Below are 16049 nucleotides of genomic sequence, written 5' to 3'. Positions count from 1 at the left end.
GAACCAGCACTGAGTATTACAACTTGTCAAAAAACGACAAAGAAACAAACCGAAGCCGACTGAACGTTTACTGAAAACTTTAATACTGTTTGTTGAGGCAACACAATCAGTTTCATCACTGCACTTTCAACAGGTTTTTAAACTTATTTACAGAAAGAACACCATTGATGGGATATCCCTGTAAACAACACTAGTTTAAAAAAATGTACAACAGTAAAAAAAAAACAGAAACTGCCAACAAAGGATACTACCACTGCAACAGGAATATGTGAGCTTCTGCCCAATCATAAAATAACTTTTGACTGGTAAATTCCAGTCAAAAAAAGTCTTACTTCAGAGTAAAAAAAAATATTACATTGGTCAAGGCACTGAACTATACAGACCGATAAAAGTATTTTGGAACTAGAATGCTGAAAATGTAGCCAAACATAATATCACAACATAAGCCTTTAGAACTAAAAAAATAAACCAAAGTACTAATTAAATTACTTTACATGTATTATAGATACAAAAATAAAACAAAAACATTCCGTTGGTTATTTAGCACAATGTACTACTGCTGGAATGCAAATGACTGTAAAGTTACATTTACAGAGCATAAGTCCAACACTGAGCAAGGACCATATTTTGCTAATCTCTGAGATTTATTTTAAGTCTATACGCTTCACTGAGAAATTATAAGAAGGCTTTACTGATTAGTGGAGCTCACTTCCAGGAATCTATAACTCACTCTTTGCAAGTCCTTTGCTACTCTTCCTGTTTTTGCACCATCTGTAAATGAAAGTATTTGCTTACTAAACTGGAATCTATCTAATTTGAACAGAAAAGGAGATGCAATGGACATAAAACTGGTCCCTCTGGACACCACGAATTACAATTACATTGCTCGAAGATTTGCAGTTTGGAGGCATCTATTGTTCCAGAAGACAAAATACATTCAAGTGTCGTTCTGGGTGGACATCACCGCTAGACTTCTCCCTTCGTCCTCCTCAGACTCCACACTGACTCCTCTGCTGAGCACAGGTTCGAAGTCCTGGAGGTCCGTCACGCCCTGCCAGGAATGGATGTCTTCACTGTCACTGCCTTTTGAGATGTCCGTCCTCAGTCTCCTCTCATACTTTTGTAGAGGAGCAGAAAGTTTATTCACCAAGAATCTTTTGTCATAACCCTCCTGATAAGAGAGAAGAAAAGCGATGTGATACCGCACCCATAGGATGCTCAGTCCAATGGAACATACCTTCCTCTAGCCTTCTGGTTGAGCAGTGTGTGAGAATTAAGAACAGTGTTGCTAAACGTACTCACCATGACAAGCCTGTCTTTCAGTCTCTCAATGGTTTTGCAGTTTGCTCTGTATATGGACATGTAGAATGTCAGGAGGATGCTGTGGATTAGAAACCAATTACTGGTGGCAGCACAGAGATACCGATATGCCTACTTGCCTTTTAAGGAAGTTGTGAGCAATTGGGAAGCACTTACACAGATCATATTAAATATAAATATTACATTACTATCGTATTAAAATCTAATAAGACCAACCTTGAAATAACTAAACATCATTCCACACAATTTTTAATTTTCTTTTTAAAATGTTTCTATGCACGTATTAGAAATGACAAAGTGTTTAGCATGTTCAGTTGACCAGTATTTACGAGTGGGTGAATTGTGATGATATTATTCCTTTTGTTACCAGAAAATTATTTTAATAGAGAAAATGTATAGTAAAAAAATGTATTTCCACAATTGAATGATGTTCTTCAGGGAATGCTTACATCTTACTAAAATATATTTCACAAACAAGTAAAATAGGCTTAAATAAGAAATTTAAAGGACAGATATCTTCCACCATGCTTTTTAAAGCATGCCATGGAGGGTTAGGTCAGTCTCAGGGATAATAAAGTCTAAAAAAATTGAAATACCACCCTTGTACATGCTCCTGGGAAAAACTAAGGTTGCTGCTGGAAGAGGTGTTAGTGGGGCCAGCAGGGGGCGCTCATCCTGCGGTCCATGTGGGTGCTAATGCCCCAGTATAGTGACGAGGACACTATACTGTAAACAGGCGCCGTCCTTCGGATGAGACGTAAAACTGAGGTCCTGACTCTCTGTGGTCATTAAAAATCCCAGGGCACTTCTCGAAAAGAGTAGGGGTGTAACCCCGGTGTCCTGGCCAAATTTCCCATTGGGCCTTACCAATCATGGCCTCCTAATAATCCCCCTCTATGAATTGGCTACATTACTCTGCTCTCCTCCCCACTAATAGCTGATGTGTGGTGAGCGTTCTGGCGCACTATGGCTGCCGTCGCATCATCCAGGTGGGGCTGCACATTGGTGGTGGTGGAGGAGGGGAGTCCCCATTACCTGTAAAGCGCTTTGAGTGGAGTGTCCAGAAAAGCTCTATATAAGTGTAAGCAATTATTATTATTATTATTATTATTATTATTATTATTATTATTATTATTATTATTATTATTATTACATTAACCAGGACAATAGCAGGTAATTCCAGGATTGAGAAAATGTAAACTGTAATCAGCCGAAATCTTACGCGCACATTCAGGGGCAAACTGGCTAACAGCACATACATTTCAGTCAATATCAGGGGTATAGCGAAGGCCTCCGACACGAGGTAGAGGAGGACAGGCCTGGTAGCGTTGGGCAGGCTTTGAATGCACACAGTGGCCACGTCCAGCACCCTCTCCTGCTCCTGAAACGGCCCGCAGGCCCTGGATGGCTTGAACCTGGAAGACACGACAGCAAGAGAAGCACACATCCAGGCCATTTTTCATGGTTTGTCATTTAGCTTCATGTTGTAAGTGTAATAGTAAAAACTTCACACCCGGAGAAGGCACCACAGCTGGAATGTTGTGTTTCTTTTCTTCTCTTTTCAGCATGGAATAAAACCTTACTTGTTCCATAGTAAAAATATAACTATTATACGTATAATGCTCAGATTCTTCCTTAAAATACAGTTGTGCAGGCTGTGACAGGATATACTGTCACATGGGACATACAGGAAAAGGCACATTGGAGTTAGAAAAGTCCCAGTTAAAGAGTATTCGAATGAGCTTCTTTATAGCCACAGAGGTCCTTGTTTAGTCTCAGCCACTTAAGGACTATTTATTTAAAGAAGGTGAAGGACTGTGCTGGGGCATGGTGCAGGCATCTCTGTTTATGGTGCTCTGAAGACATTATCTTTTCCATAAGAGCTCGCGGGAAAAGAGTCTGCCTGTTCACTCTTCATCTCCTGCACACGTTCAACAACGCTCCACAGGGCTAACGGCGGCCAGCGTTCATCACCCATCAACACTTACTCGACGAAGTGGATCCCAAGGGCAGCCAAGGACATTAGCAGCCCCAGCAGGAGCATGAAGTAGAACAGCACGGAGGAGCTGGAGGCTCGGAACATCCTCCTCACCGGCGCGCAGTTCCTGAAGAGGTGGAACTGAGGAGAGAGAGAGAGAGGAGGGCAGGGAGTTACACTCCGCACGACAGCGAGCAAAGTCACAAACCCCATTAACTGAGGTTGGTCTGTGGACCTGCTGTCCCGTTTCTCATGTGTTACAATTAACAGCAGCATAGTGTTTTTTTAACAACCAATGACAAAGGTTTGATTGGGGGTCCTTATAGCAACAGATTTGCTTAAAAAAGGGGACCCCTTCTATAAATAGACTGGGCCATGCAGGGCTTGGAAAGATGAGACCTAAGATGCAGAGATGTTAATGCCTCATAAACATGAACTGTCGCGAGTCCTCCGGCCCTGTGCACGAGAGGGAGGCGGGCTCTGGCTTGCCTTGCGGATGTAAAAGAGAGCGAGCATCTTGACCAGGTTGAGCAGGGGAAGCAGGGGGCAGAAGAAGAGCCCCACCCAGCTGACGGTCTGGCTGTACACGATGTCCAGGACGTTCAGGGGAATGAGAAACTGGTCCTTGCCGATCATCTGCACCAGGCGCCACGAGCACCTCTCCACCAGCTGCCTGCCGACACACAGCCCCACACAGTGACTCGATGACAGAGCCTCTAGGACAGGCAGGACAGGACAGGCACGGCAGCCCCTTCGCGGGGAGAACCGCAAGGGAGTCAGAAACTGCGGCGGTTCACGAGGGGCTGCTTACTTTCTGGGGTACGCCACGAGGATCGTGTTTCCTAAGGATGCCAGAAAATCAAACACCAGCAGCTTGTACATCTCCTGGCCAATCGTGTTCTCCCAGCACTGCAATGCAGCACAAGCAGAATACACTCTTTTTCTTCAACGCCCACAGAGTGTGGGAAACACACGGGTCTCAGAAATACAACATTTTCCAAATTATTTTGCAGTTAAAGTAATGGCTATGTTCAGTGTATTAGAATGCAGACAATGCTTAACCCTTGAACCTCAACATTTCAAGCCAGATAAAGTTGGCCTTAATCATCTGGGTTTATCTTAGTGTCAATTATGTATACAAGACATTAAATAAAAGTTTTATTCCATGCTGGAAAGAGAACAAAGAAAACACAAAGTTTCGGCCGTGGAGCCTTCTTCAGGGTGTGAACTGAGTCATCTGACTTTTCCATGTAGACATTTGTTGTGTATGGACGTAAAAGAGTCCAGCAGAGTGTGCTTTTGAGCAACAGAAATGTACATCTGTCGTATGTTAAGGAAAGGGCACCACTTCAGCGTATAGTAAGTAATATGTTCAACTTACTTTCTACTAAGTCTTAACGTTTTTCAGCTTATATTTTTGGAAAAACAGTTTCACGTGGGCGCAGTTGGCCTTTTCTTAATGTGGTATGGATAGCAAAGCTGAGTGTTACCTGTTTTTCACAAGTTGGACTTTTGGAGTTCTGTTGTGCTGTTCGGACACTCTGATACATGAAGAAGAGGAACATGGCCAGGCTGGCCAACTTCAGGAAGATGCTTCTGCGTGGAAGAAAGGCAAAGCCCCACCCCCTCATCCCAGTTCAGTGTCACCCGTCACAGGAAACTCGAATGCATGTTGGAGACGGTGGGTCAGTGCCAGAACAGATGTCAAAGAAACTAGGACAGCTGGACAGGGTGCTGGAGCACGCCTTGTAAAATCACCACCATGGCTAGTTATCAATGGAAAAATTCACTTCAGCCTCGAAAGCAAGCTACAGTGGGCTCAAGAATTACTGGCACCCTTGATAGAGATGAACAAAAGAGCTGTATCAAATAAACAGCACAGATAAGGAACTATATTTTATGACCCCAAAAATGGGAATTCTACAGGCTTTTGTTCTAATACACCTTATTTCAAAACAAATGTTTTTTTTTTTAAATGAGTAATACAAATTGTTTTCTCGGAATAAATAAAATGATTGAATCAATAATTCTTCAGCTCACTATAGCTGATTCAAGGAGGAAACATTATTTTAAGAACGCAAAACAATCATTCTTCAGACAATACTGTGTTAGTACAGAGTTACAGATCTTGTATTCTAAAGCAATGCTTATACGGTGAAAATACTCCAACAGGACGAAGTGTTCTAAGGCCCTGGAGGGTTTGACACTTGCATGGGTTGGGAACTCAGGGATGGCCTAATCTCAGGTCTGGCTACATACTCTAATTTGGTACTGTTCCTTGCATCAATAAGATCAGTCATTGTAGATCTTATAACGTCAATCCCATTCAAACACCCATTGCAAAATGACCAGTCTTAGTTAAGAATGCGCATGTCGGTACACAAACTGAAAACCCAATTATGCCCCTGCATTCAGACAGTGGGGACTTGAGAGAGGACCCTTACCTCACCAGGGTGATGTTGACCTTGTTGGCAACAGAATAATCCTCAAACTTCACGATCTTGCAGAAGATGAAAGGCAGCAGGAAGTTTATAAGAGTGATGGTTATGGATGGAAGGTATTCCATGAAAAGGTTTAGGATCCAGCCAGATTTTGCCTGAACACAGAAGAAAAGAGGATTCAGGCCACTGCAATTGCAAAATGATATCAACCCATTCAATTTTTTTTTTGTCCGGTCCATAGATGTTGAATGTTTTCTTTATACCTCACTCACCATTAAGAAGTGTAGATAGCCAGCAGCCATATCACCCTGCAACTCACAACTGGCAGCCCACTGAAGCTAAGCAGGTGTGAGCCTGGTCAGTACCTGGAGGAGAGGCTCCTGGGAAAGCTAAGGCTGCTGCTGGAAGAGGTGTTAGTGGGGCCAGCAGGGGGCACTCATCCTGTGCTCTGTGTGGGTCCTAATGCCCCAGTATAGTAATGGGGACACTATAAAATGTAAAAAGGTGCCATTCTTCGGATGAGACTCTCTGTGGTCAGTAAAAATCCCAGGGTGTTTCTTGAAAAGAGTAGGCATGTCACCCTAGCATCCCGGTTAAATTTCCCATTGGCCTTTACCAATCATGGCGTCCTAATAATCCCCATCTATGAACTGGCTTCATCACTGGGTTCTCCTCCCCACTGTTAGGTGATGTGTTGTGAGCGTACTCGTGCACTACGGCTGCCATCACATCACACAGATGGGGCGACACACTGGTGGTGGTGGAGGGGAGTCCCCACTACCTGTAATATAATGCAGGACAGATGCAGCTTTTCTAGATAACACACTCCAGCCTCTAAAGTGAGTGACAAGCCCTGCTGCTCTCGCTAGCTGCGGACACCCAGGCTGACTCCTCAGTGGTGCACTGATTGCCTGGTGCATCATCCAGGCCTGGAGCAGACGAGCTTGAGCATTACCAGCTAAGCCAGTCAGCAATCTCCGGTTTTAACATGTTCAGTAGCATGCACGAGGAGCACGTCTGTGTGAAGAGAGCAGCTCTCCCAGTCTGTTGGGGCTGGAACCCCGCTGCAGGCGCCAGAGTCTTTAAACTACAAAGACCGTCTCACCTGCTGATAACGCTGGGAGCGCTGGGTGGCGAAGTATATAAGATAGAACGCTCCAGAGAGCAGGACGAAGACGACCAGGTTCAGGACGGCTCGCATGAAGTAAAGCAGAACCCACTGCTGCACCGTGCGCTGGGACTCGCGCTGTAGAAACCTCTCTTCCTCCAGATCCACCTGCGGGGAGGCAGGCGGAGAGGTAACTCGATGCCCAAGGCGTTCAACCTTTCGGGGGGAGGGAGGGGGGGCACTCTCCTGGTTAAAAAGAAGTGCCCCCCCCCCAATCATCTAATCATAGATGTGTCCTCCTCGCCCCTTCGTAAAGGTCCTGTAAAGATGTCACTGCCCCTTTTCAAAACGGGTTTCAACTGAGCCAAACAAAAGGGCTGTTACTGATCAGGGTGACGTACCTGCTGTGCACGCTACTGAAGCATCCAGGTTGATTCACAGCTCAGTGTAAGGGCAAATTTAGAACATGGAACTACAAAGAATTACAACAACTAAGGGGCAGGGGGACCCTTCGCTCACTCAGCACACAGGCAGCGGTGCTGCTGAAACAAGATGGCGGCCTCTCCCTGTCACCGGGGCTGGTTCTGACTCCCGTGGAGTGCCTTATTAAAGACCCTATGTGGACGGTAGAATCCGGAAATGACAGCTGAGGAAGATACAGCACGGTTAGGATGGGTTGACGGACAGGGGGCGGTGACTGTAGTGTCCAAGTCCAAGGAAGTCCAAAAAGGGAAGTCGGGGCGCAGTCCGTAATCCAAAGGCCGGGGATCCATCCAAGACAAAGAGTAAAAAACAGGAACCGGGTCGGAACCGGACAGGAACTAGAAGCATAATGGGACCAAGCGCTCTGAACCCCGGACCCAGACGGTCAGGACGCCGGGGAATAAGACCTGCCTTCGGGCTACCCGTGAGCCCGGGGAATAGGCCAGCCTCGTGGTGTCCCTCTTCCAATACTGAGCCCGGAACTGCAGAGACGCTAGGCTTTTAACTGCAAACCAGACGAGACGCACCAAGAAATAATAAAAACTAATCATAACAGAAAGGGGGTAGGAGCGCCCTCTAGAGGAGGGATGTGGAGCGTAACCCTCCCTTGCTCACTTTCAGGTCGTTCCTGATGTTGCTGTGCCGGAGTGCGGCAGAGTCGGGAACCTGGATGCAGAAGTCCCAGCCGCAGAAGATTTTGTAGCTCTTTGTCATCTTGTAGCGGTTTCCCATCATCCACTTCAGCTTGTAGCCATTGACAGTCCTGTGGAGAGAAAACAGAGGCTCACAACAAGGAGAGGAATTAGACACCCCGGCTCTTCTCGAGCTCTCATATTCCACGCTTTAACCAGTTTTATGAAGCCGCTGAATCAATGGCATTTCTTCTACCACTGCCACTTTCAAACTCTCACAGGGAAACACAGTAAAAGGCCTCACAATAAAAGCTAATGGGAAGAACAGTACTGATATGTATCAAGGCTCTTTGTCATGTTTATTCACACAGGATTCCATAGCTCTCATTGAAAACAGGGGCAGGTATTCAAATGAGTGAAGACTAGCGTGCTCTGTTGCTTCGGATGAATAGCTGCCCCTTTTGGGGGCAGGACGGATGGACCTCAGTTCATTACCTGCCTGTTCTACTTCGCCATTGCACATTTACGGCCACCGCCAATAACAAGCGCCAGAGAAGAAATACCCCGGGGGGGGAGGAGAAAAGAAATGGAATCATAATAATCAAAGAGAAGAACCCCTTTCTTCACTTCATACCTCACCACCACCCACACCAGATTGACAAGGAGCACCACGCCAACACTGAGCAGGAAGAGCAAGGGGATGTTGAGGCACGCGGAGTCCAGACTTCTCCTGGTGTAGAAACCGTAGAACAGGGAGGAGCGGCCCAGAAAGCCCTGCGGAGACAGGGATCTGCTAGCCCACAGCGGGAAAATGCACAGCGCTCCCCATGGGAAATGTGTCCGGTGTCACAGAGAGGTGGGCTAGCTAAATCGAATGAAATTGTGGGATAGGTATGGTAAAGCAAAGGCGTCTTCCATGGTAAAGCAATGCAAATACATAGGAAAGCGGCAAGAAAACTACAGGAAAACTGTGCAGATTTACTGTCGGAAACTATCCTATCAGTAGATCCTAAGACAGACTCTCTTAAACAAACTGTAGGATTCATCAAAGCGTGTCACTTATTTTAAAGTAGCACTCATGTAATTTGCTCCACACATGCTATTGACCTTTTAAAACACCACGGTTTTCCTGTACAGCAAGGAAACATGGGCAGAAAGTTCCCTTAAACACAGTGCAGAACTGCTATTCATCTGTTCTTTTTATTGTTTTTTATTCTAATGAGGCAAGGCTGCTTCATTAAAGGAATCATTGGTCCTAATTTGAGGAGGAGGAAGTCCACACCCTTGTTCAAACGGCACGACAGGAGAGAGAGACTCACCATCCCCGAGAACAGGTCCAAAAAGGAGTCATTTAGTTTGCAGGTTGCTACAATCAAGAAAGCAAACAACAGTGTAAGATGGAATACAAAATAAAATCACTCTTGAGCAATAACTTGTCTCATCTTGGGAAATGAATTTAAGATACCTTGTGCAAATGAAAACAAAAATGCCTATTTAGGTATATACTGTTAATTATGGACTATTCATTGAAATTATGCCATTGGGAAAAGTTATTAAAGTTTTTAATTTTACACAGTGAAAATTGCAATAATTGCGTTAAAAAAAGACACAGATATCCCCCTGTGGTTTTCATACACTACTCATTATGGAAAGTGCAAGTGTGAAGAATAAGAAATACTATGACAGAGGAGTATTCTGTGTCTCCCTTCATTCACATACAGATCTAGCATTGCAGAATATGCGTTGCACTTGTGTTGCTGCCAACCCCATTATTGTGAGACCCCACGTGCCTTCTCTCTGCCTGACGGTGCTGTTCCTCTCGTACACTGTAATGGGTACTATCACCATTCCAGTGATGACCAGGACGTTTAGCAGATTGAGGTAGACCAAGCAACGAAGGAAGGTGAAATATGACATCACTCCAGAACCGAATTTACCTGCAGGAATGCAAAAAGACGAAATACGAAGTGTGTGATTTGCTTAAATTGTACATTTAGTTTTAACCAGTGACCATCCCAGACATGGCACAGATTTCCAATGCTTGCTTCCTGTCTGCTTCATCATGTGTCTTTGGTAATTTAAGCACATGATAAGACACCTTGCTCATCCATCTGATAATGACAGGAGTCTGAGACGGAGCTGCGACCCTCTACTCCAGTCTTGGTGACACTGCATCTGCTGTTCCAGCTGAGCTCTAAATATCTGTCGATGACTTTAATTGATCCTGATTCTTGTTTGTTTCGACTTTTAGCTTTAACTTTTTTTCTACACTAAGTCCTGAGTTTCAAAAATACCCCATTTCAAGAGTGCTGTTTTGACTACCTTCAATACACAGATCCTTAAGCAGCTACTCCTCAACTTGCTTACCCTTATTTCTGACCAAACAGCTCTTAATGGGAGATGAGACCGTATCAGACTCTTTCAGAGATCTTTTTCCTTCTGCGAGAGGTCCAGCTGGTTACTTTGCAGGCAGCACACCTGAACGAGGGCGGTTTTGAAACTCAAGAACTGATACGGGGTTGATACCCCAGGTACAAATCCCATCTGACTTTTCCAGAGCTGAAAGCGAATTGCACACTACGCCCCCAAGGTAAACCTGAATCAGTGGGGCTGTGCTTAAGCCCTTGGCTGGAGCAAAGACGTGGAAGATCTGGGAGATGAAGGTCTGGGAAGGAGTGAGAGGGAGTGGAAGAAGAAGAGAAAGTGGTGGGAGGGCTCACCCTCGATCTGGTGTAGGACAGCCTTCCAGGGCTGCAAGTCTCGCAGCTTGTTGGCCAGGCTCTCCCGCAGCCTCCTCCTGGACGTGCGCTGGCTCTGCCGCCATGACTCCCAGCAGCCAATGTTGCGCTGCTTCTCCTGCCGCTGCTTTCTGAAACCCCCCCCCCCAGAGCAAAGAAAGGCGCGATTCAGACTAGACTGAATGATGCAGGAATGACGCGCACAGACCAGCATTTTTACTGCACTGGACTGCTCTGATCATGCGTACCAGGACAGTCAACAATCCGGCTTCAGAACATCAGGAAAATGAAGTGAAGTGTAATTACCTGTCATGATGATCACGCCCCCACTCACTGATGACTGTGAGATACCTTCACAGCCCCTCAAAACTGGATTTTGAATAGAGATTTTGGCAGTACTCCAGTTGTACCAGTTCTCTGATTAACTGCAGGGATCTTACGAGCTACAGGAAGGTTTTTTGTACTACGCTTCACATAACTACCACGAGATGGCACAATAATAATGACAGTATGTTCTGTAATCTGCTTCCTACTGAGACTCTGAAACCAAATTATACATAATCAGAAAACTGTATCAAAACATAATCAAAGACAACAATCAAAGAACTGAGTAGTTCCTTAAATTGGTGTGGGTTTGCAAGTTATGTTTTCGAATTCCTAATATTATCACAGCGTGATCATACTGTATATTAAAAACTATAAGGCTTAAGGAAGTATTAGGAAAAAACACTCCCTTTTGAAGTTTCCAATAAATATTTCAGTTGAAAAACGAACCTCATGGAGTCTGAGCACTTTATTTCTTTGTGCAGACAAGAGCCTGCTCTGCACTTGCAGGTCTGCATACTGCTCATCTTGAAAAACAGGTTTGTGTTTTCTGCACTGCGACACTGTGGCTCTCAGAGAGTCAGTCTCCACTCTGAGCTGTTTACGTGGCTCAGCAGGGCTCTGTATGTCTCTTTTAAACAGCTCCTAAAGAGTGTGAATTTCTCATTTCATACTGTGAAAGGTATTTTTGCTCTCCTAAAGGAGAAGACAAAATCAGCTTTTTTTGCTCTGTACAAAAGTACAGTTTATGTCAACATTAAAGACAAAGACAAAAGCCACATTGCAAGACAAATTAGATATTATCATATAAAACACTAATACATTTGTTGATAAGCCTAAAAGAAAGAGATGTTGTTCCTAATCTGATATGATTATACAGTATATATTTAATTATATATATATGATAATGATGTCCTGTATAGATCATTCTGGGACGTACACAAAGTCTACCTATAATTTCCTTCGCTTTAATCTTCCTTAACAACAGTCAAAACTATAATTGTACCTAAACATTTATCCTATTGTTTATTTATTCATTTAATTATCATATTCTTGCTTAAATAAATATATGTCCTGTTATATGCTTCCTGTTGGGAGGCATCAAATGTTTCTATTTTGCCTTACAGGCAGGTTAAAAGACGTACACATTCCGTAAAATTTAACGCAACATGAATCAATTAACAAATAAAAAACATACATAAGATTAAAAAAACAAGCCAGTGGTTTTAAATATTCCTTACAGTTCAAAAAAAGTTGTCAGTGAGTGAAACCTAAGATACATTCACGATGAAACTTAAGTATGACAATCAATTACTTTTGTATTCTTTAAACCTGGGGTACTTCGATGTGTAATTTAAACATTTTGATACCTTCCAGTAGATTACAATTTAGATTACAGTAAGCAGAGGAAAGCTGCATAAATCCACTATACATGCAACTTTCATCCATAAAAAATGGGCATCCTGAGAAATGTTTGCACAGCTGTTGATAGTTTTATGATGTTCTGAAGCAGTAAACATGGCTAGGCAATTGCATTTTTAATTAATCTAATTAAATTTTCTGTTTTAATTTATTCAAATTAATTAAGTTAAAATGAAGTTTTTTCTCATTTTAACTGAGACTAAAACAATTGCAGAAAAAAATCAATCACTAGCCTTGGTGGACAAGACATAAAAAGTATGTATCCAAAACAGGTTAAAATCAGAGCACAGAAACAGATATAGAGGAGAAGAAACAGCGAAGCAAAAGAAAGACAGTAGAAACTTAAGCGCTGTCAAATAGTTCCTCCTTTATAGACCACAAGGAGAAGGACACAATCAGGGAGTCTGAGCAGTAATACGACCAGTTTTGGGCTTTAGGAAAGGAACTGTTGACTGATTACTTGCGGTGTCCATCAGTCTATAATAAATCTCACTTCTGAAGTGATACTTCATTCGGTTTGGGATTTTCTGGTCTTGTTTTCAGTTTCCAACTCTGGTTGTTGGCCTGGCAGTACTTCAGTCTGAACAGGGCTGTTTAATGGATAAGATTCCTCTGTTCCCTTCATGGTATTTGTGCCTTAAGTTTTGCTCCAGGTTTGTTACTTTATTAACATGCTGAAAACATGTTACCACTTTTTGTTTCCTTCGTAACAAGGAGTGTTCATCTGTTAGCTGTCATTCATTTGCTTGCATAGCTGATTTCATGTTGATTTAATCGATTAATTCTGTTTATTTTATAATTGCTACCAACTGTATTTTTTCTCATTTTCTAACATATAACAAGACACGTACCTACTACAAAGAGAAAATTCTATTATATTATGGATACAACATTTTAGGAAATGGAGACTACAGAGTGAAAATTTCATAATCAGATTAATATCCAAATAAGACAGTCTGTTTCCCTCAATGCAGCGATCACTAGCAAGATATACTTGACTTTTCAGTGTGGAATAATCCTCTGCTTCTTCCTTCACATATACAGCACAATACATACTGTATATGTACATATGTGTTTGTTAGAGCATATTAAGGTTCGGAAGCTCCACACTTATTTATAAACAGTGGTGGTTTTGTGACTAGGTGCACAAGTTTTAAGCCACAGAATTGCAGACATCAGTAATACTGAAACACAATGCAGCTAGCCCAGACGAACACCCACATGAGCAAAGATACACTGCTAAAATACAGTGAAAGAAAAACTGAGGAATTGGCTCATAACTAGAATATTATAAGGATACAGAACATAGGACATAGGATATTTTAAATAGTAGGAGTTCAACAGTGTCAGAGTAAACACATCAATCCATCTGAAGTGCATTAAGTACAAAAATAACAGATACCGTTCTTTTTTTGACAGCTCACCCAGTTGAACACGCTTAAAACTTGCACCCAGTTGCACATTTTGTGCACAAATGTGTACACACATGTGATGAAGTGTGGGATGTACCTGGTGTTCCTCTTCTGCTCCATGGACAGGGGGAGCATTCGGAGAGGCGTGTTGGGGTCCCACTCCCTGGGTTTGAGGAAGCCAGCTGTGGCTCTGTCTCCCTCCTCCTCCTCCCAGCCAGCTGGTCCTGCGTGCCCACTCTCTCCTCTCCTGCGGCGCAGGGACTGGGAGCTGGGCAGCTGGGTGAAGACAGCAGTCTGGTGATAGCTGGTGGGTTCGTCGTACAGCGATGTGGCGGCGCTTTCACCTGCGCCAAAAACAAAGGGCAGAGGTCAGACAGCAAGGGCCGTTACCCACTCCCCTGCAGGCCTCGAGCCCACCGGCCCTCCAGTGCCATCTGGTGTTGGCATGGATGGACTGGGTTCACCCCTCTTTTTTTCTTCCTGAAAACACCACAGACGTAGAGCAGGCCAATGAGGAAGTGGGAAATGTTCCGCAAAGGAATAAAAAATGAAAGCATTTTTTCACCACGCTAAAGGTCACAACACCTATATCACTGTAGTGCTAACTGACTCAGCTAGGGGCTCTGCAAAGGTCTCACACTCTAATAATGGACAACCACCGAGCCCTTCACACCAGATTCATTGATTGATTATTGATTTTAATGCCTTTGGTAGGCAGGGTTTGCTTCACAGCTGGATGCCAAGCATTTTTTGTTGATTACTGAGATACCTGCACTTTTTTTGATAATAACTGCAATTCTGGGGAAGTGAAATTCACTGTCACTAACTGCGGATGAGCCGCAAGCTCAGGAAGACAATCGCAGCAAAGCTGCAGCAACCAGCTTAGGACAGGCCTGGGGCAGCAGTTCTGTTCCTGGGAAAGTTGAGCAACAATTATTCCACCCACTTACATACAATCAGTGTTTTCTTGGAAGTCTGCTTATTTCACTGACTTTATAATTCAATTTTCTTTTTACTAGACTGTTTTATTGGAACTACTGTGTATAAGCTGTGCGGCTTGCTGTCATGAGGCGTGGTCTAGAAAATAATTTCCCCAAACCCTGATAACTCTGTCCAGCCCCAGGGCTCTGGTTTAGGAGAGAATCTGAAAGGGATCCTGGAGAAGTGGAGAAGTGCAGATGCTGAACACAGAGGCCTTAGGTATTAAATCCTTATGGATGTAGGTGCGTCCAGGTCGATGCTGTGGACATATTTTATTTCTGGCTGCACTGATGCAGGCCTCTCTGTTGGTCTATCTGTGGAGGTGGCTGTCCCAGGAAAGTGCCATTAAAGGTTTCCACAGACATCACGATGCAAGCAGCACAACTGAGGATTGGATGACCGACCATCTTGTGTTGTGTCCTTCTGAAATAGGCCCAGTAGCCTGCCTGACGTCACAGAACCATATAACGCAATCTTAAAGGTGCCAAACTCAGTGACAGCCACATAAGAAACACCAGCCCATGGCTCTGACAAGATCCTCAGAAAGGCACCATATGACAGCATATACCAACTTCTTTACAAGGATAAAATTGTTACATGGGTTAAAACATAAAGAGGTAGAAAGCACAATATGTCATACGTTCCACGTCATTGACTCTAATAGTTGATTATTTTCTTAATAGCCGTGCTCTGCATCTGCAATGTTTTTTGTTGTTCCAATTCTACAAAATTACAAACTAAAGGAAAAGATGAAGCACAGACTTCTCAATGGTAAAAAAAAGGCACCTGAAAGGATAATGACCTCAGAACAGCCATGAAAAGTTTAAAAAAATGAGAATGATCCTGATCCATTTACAGTCTAGAGAAAGGGAAAATATGTCCCTGCAGAAAATACCCAAATATATTTTTTGACCAACACAGGAAAGGGAAAAGGTGTAACTGAGCCCAGTTTCGTGCAGGAGATCACAAAACTCACCCGACTCCAGGCGGAAGAACTCCACATTCCTGTGTCTGGTCTCCTCCATGGCTGTTCTCCTCGACGCTGCTGCTCAAAGGCGACCGAGAGACTCCGTTTTTGTGGCGGACATGGCCGAGCTGAAGACATACACCCAGGGGCTGCAGGTTCTTGAAATCACATGACAGGAAACAGACGGGGAGGCGAAGGGGTTGGTGTTAACTCTTCCTCCTTCACCTCAAGCGGACGTCTGTT

At 43.8% G+C, this 16049-nt stretch overlaps 1 protein-coding gene across 1 annotated transcript; it reads right to left on the bottom strand.

Annotated features, from left to right (window-relative positions):
* Positions 1-60: 60 nt before the first annotated feature.
* On the bottom strand, positions 61-16018 carry tmc8 (transmembrane channel-like 8). The gene is made up of 16 exons (XM_015356433.2): positions 15816-16018; positions 13956-14202; positions 10683-10831; positions 9753-9899; positions 9282-9328; positions 8597-8736; positions 7946-8093; positions 6845-7015; positions 5743-5894; positions 4789-4894; positions 4110-4207; positions 3788-3971; positions 3309-3439; positions 2580-2735; positions 1303-1381; positions 61-1171 (listed from the first exon to the last, which is right to left on the bottom strand). Exons 1-16 carry the CDS (start codon positions 15862-15864, stop codon positions 938-940), a joined length of 2238 nt encoding a protein of 745 aa, XP_015211919.2. The 5' UTR covers positions 15865-16018; the 3' UTR covers positions 61-937.
* Between the last annotated feature and the right edge of the window lie 31 nt (positions 16019-16049).

This window comes from Lepisosteus oculatus, chromosome 9 (assembly GCF_040954835.1).
Source record: "Lepisosteus oculatus isolate fLepOcu1 chromosome 9, fLepOcu1.hap2, whole genome shotgun sequence".
NCBI classification, from domain to species: Eukaryota; Metazoa; Chordata; class Actinopteri; order Semionotiformes; family Lepisosteidae; genus Lepisosteus; species Lepisosteus oculatus.
Note: the sequence above shows the minus strand (reverse complement) of the source record. Positions and strands in the feature narration are given on the sequence as shown.

What these genes read in the sequence shown, in the direction of transcription:
- tmc8 (XM_015356433.2), bottom strand. Translation starts at nt 15,864, where the DNA reads ATGGAGGAGACCAGACACAGGAATGTGGAGTTCTTCCGCCTGGAGTCG. An exon ending in TGGACCTGTTCTCGGGGATG is followed by an intron (nt 8,737 to 9,281) that starts GTGAGTCTCTCT and finishes CTGTCTCCGCAG; the next exon opens with GGCTTTCTGGGCCGCTCCTC. An exon ending in GTCAACATCACCCTGGTGAG is followed by an intron (nt 4,895 to 5,742) that starts GTAAGGGTCCTC and finishes TCTTCCACGCAG; the next exon opens with AAGCATCTTCCTGAAGTTGG.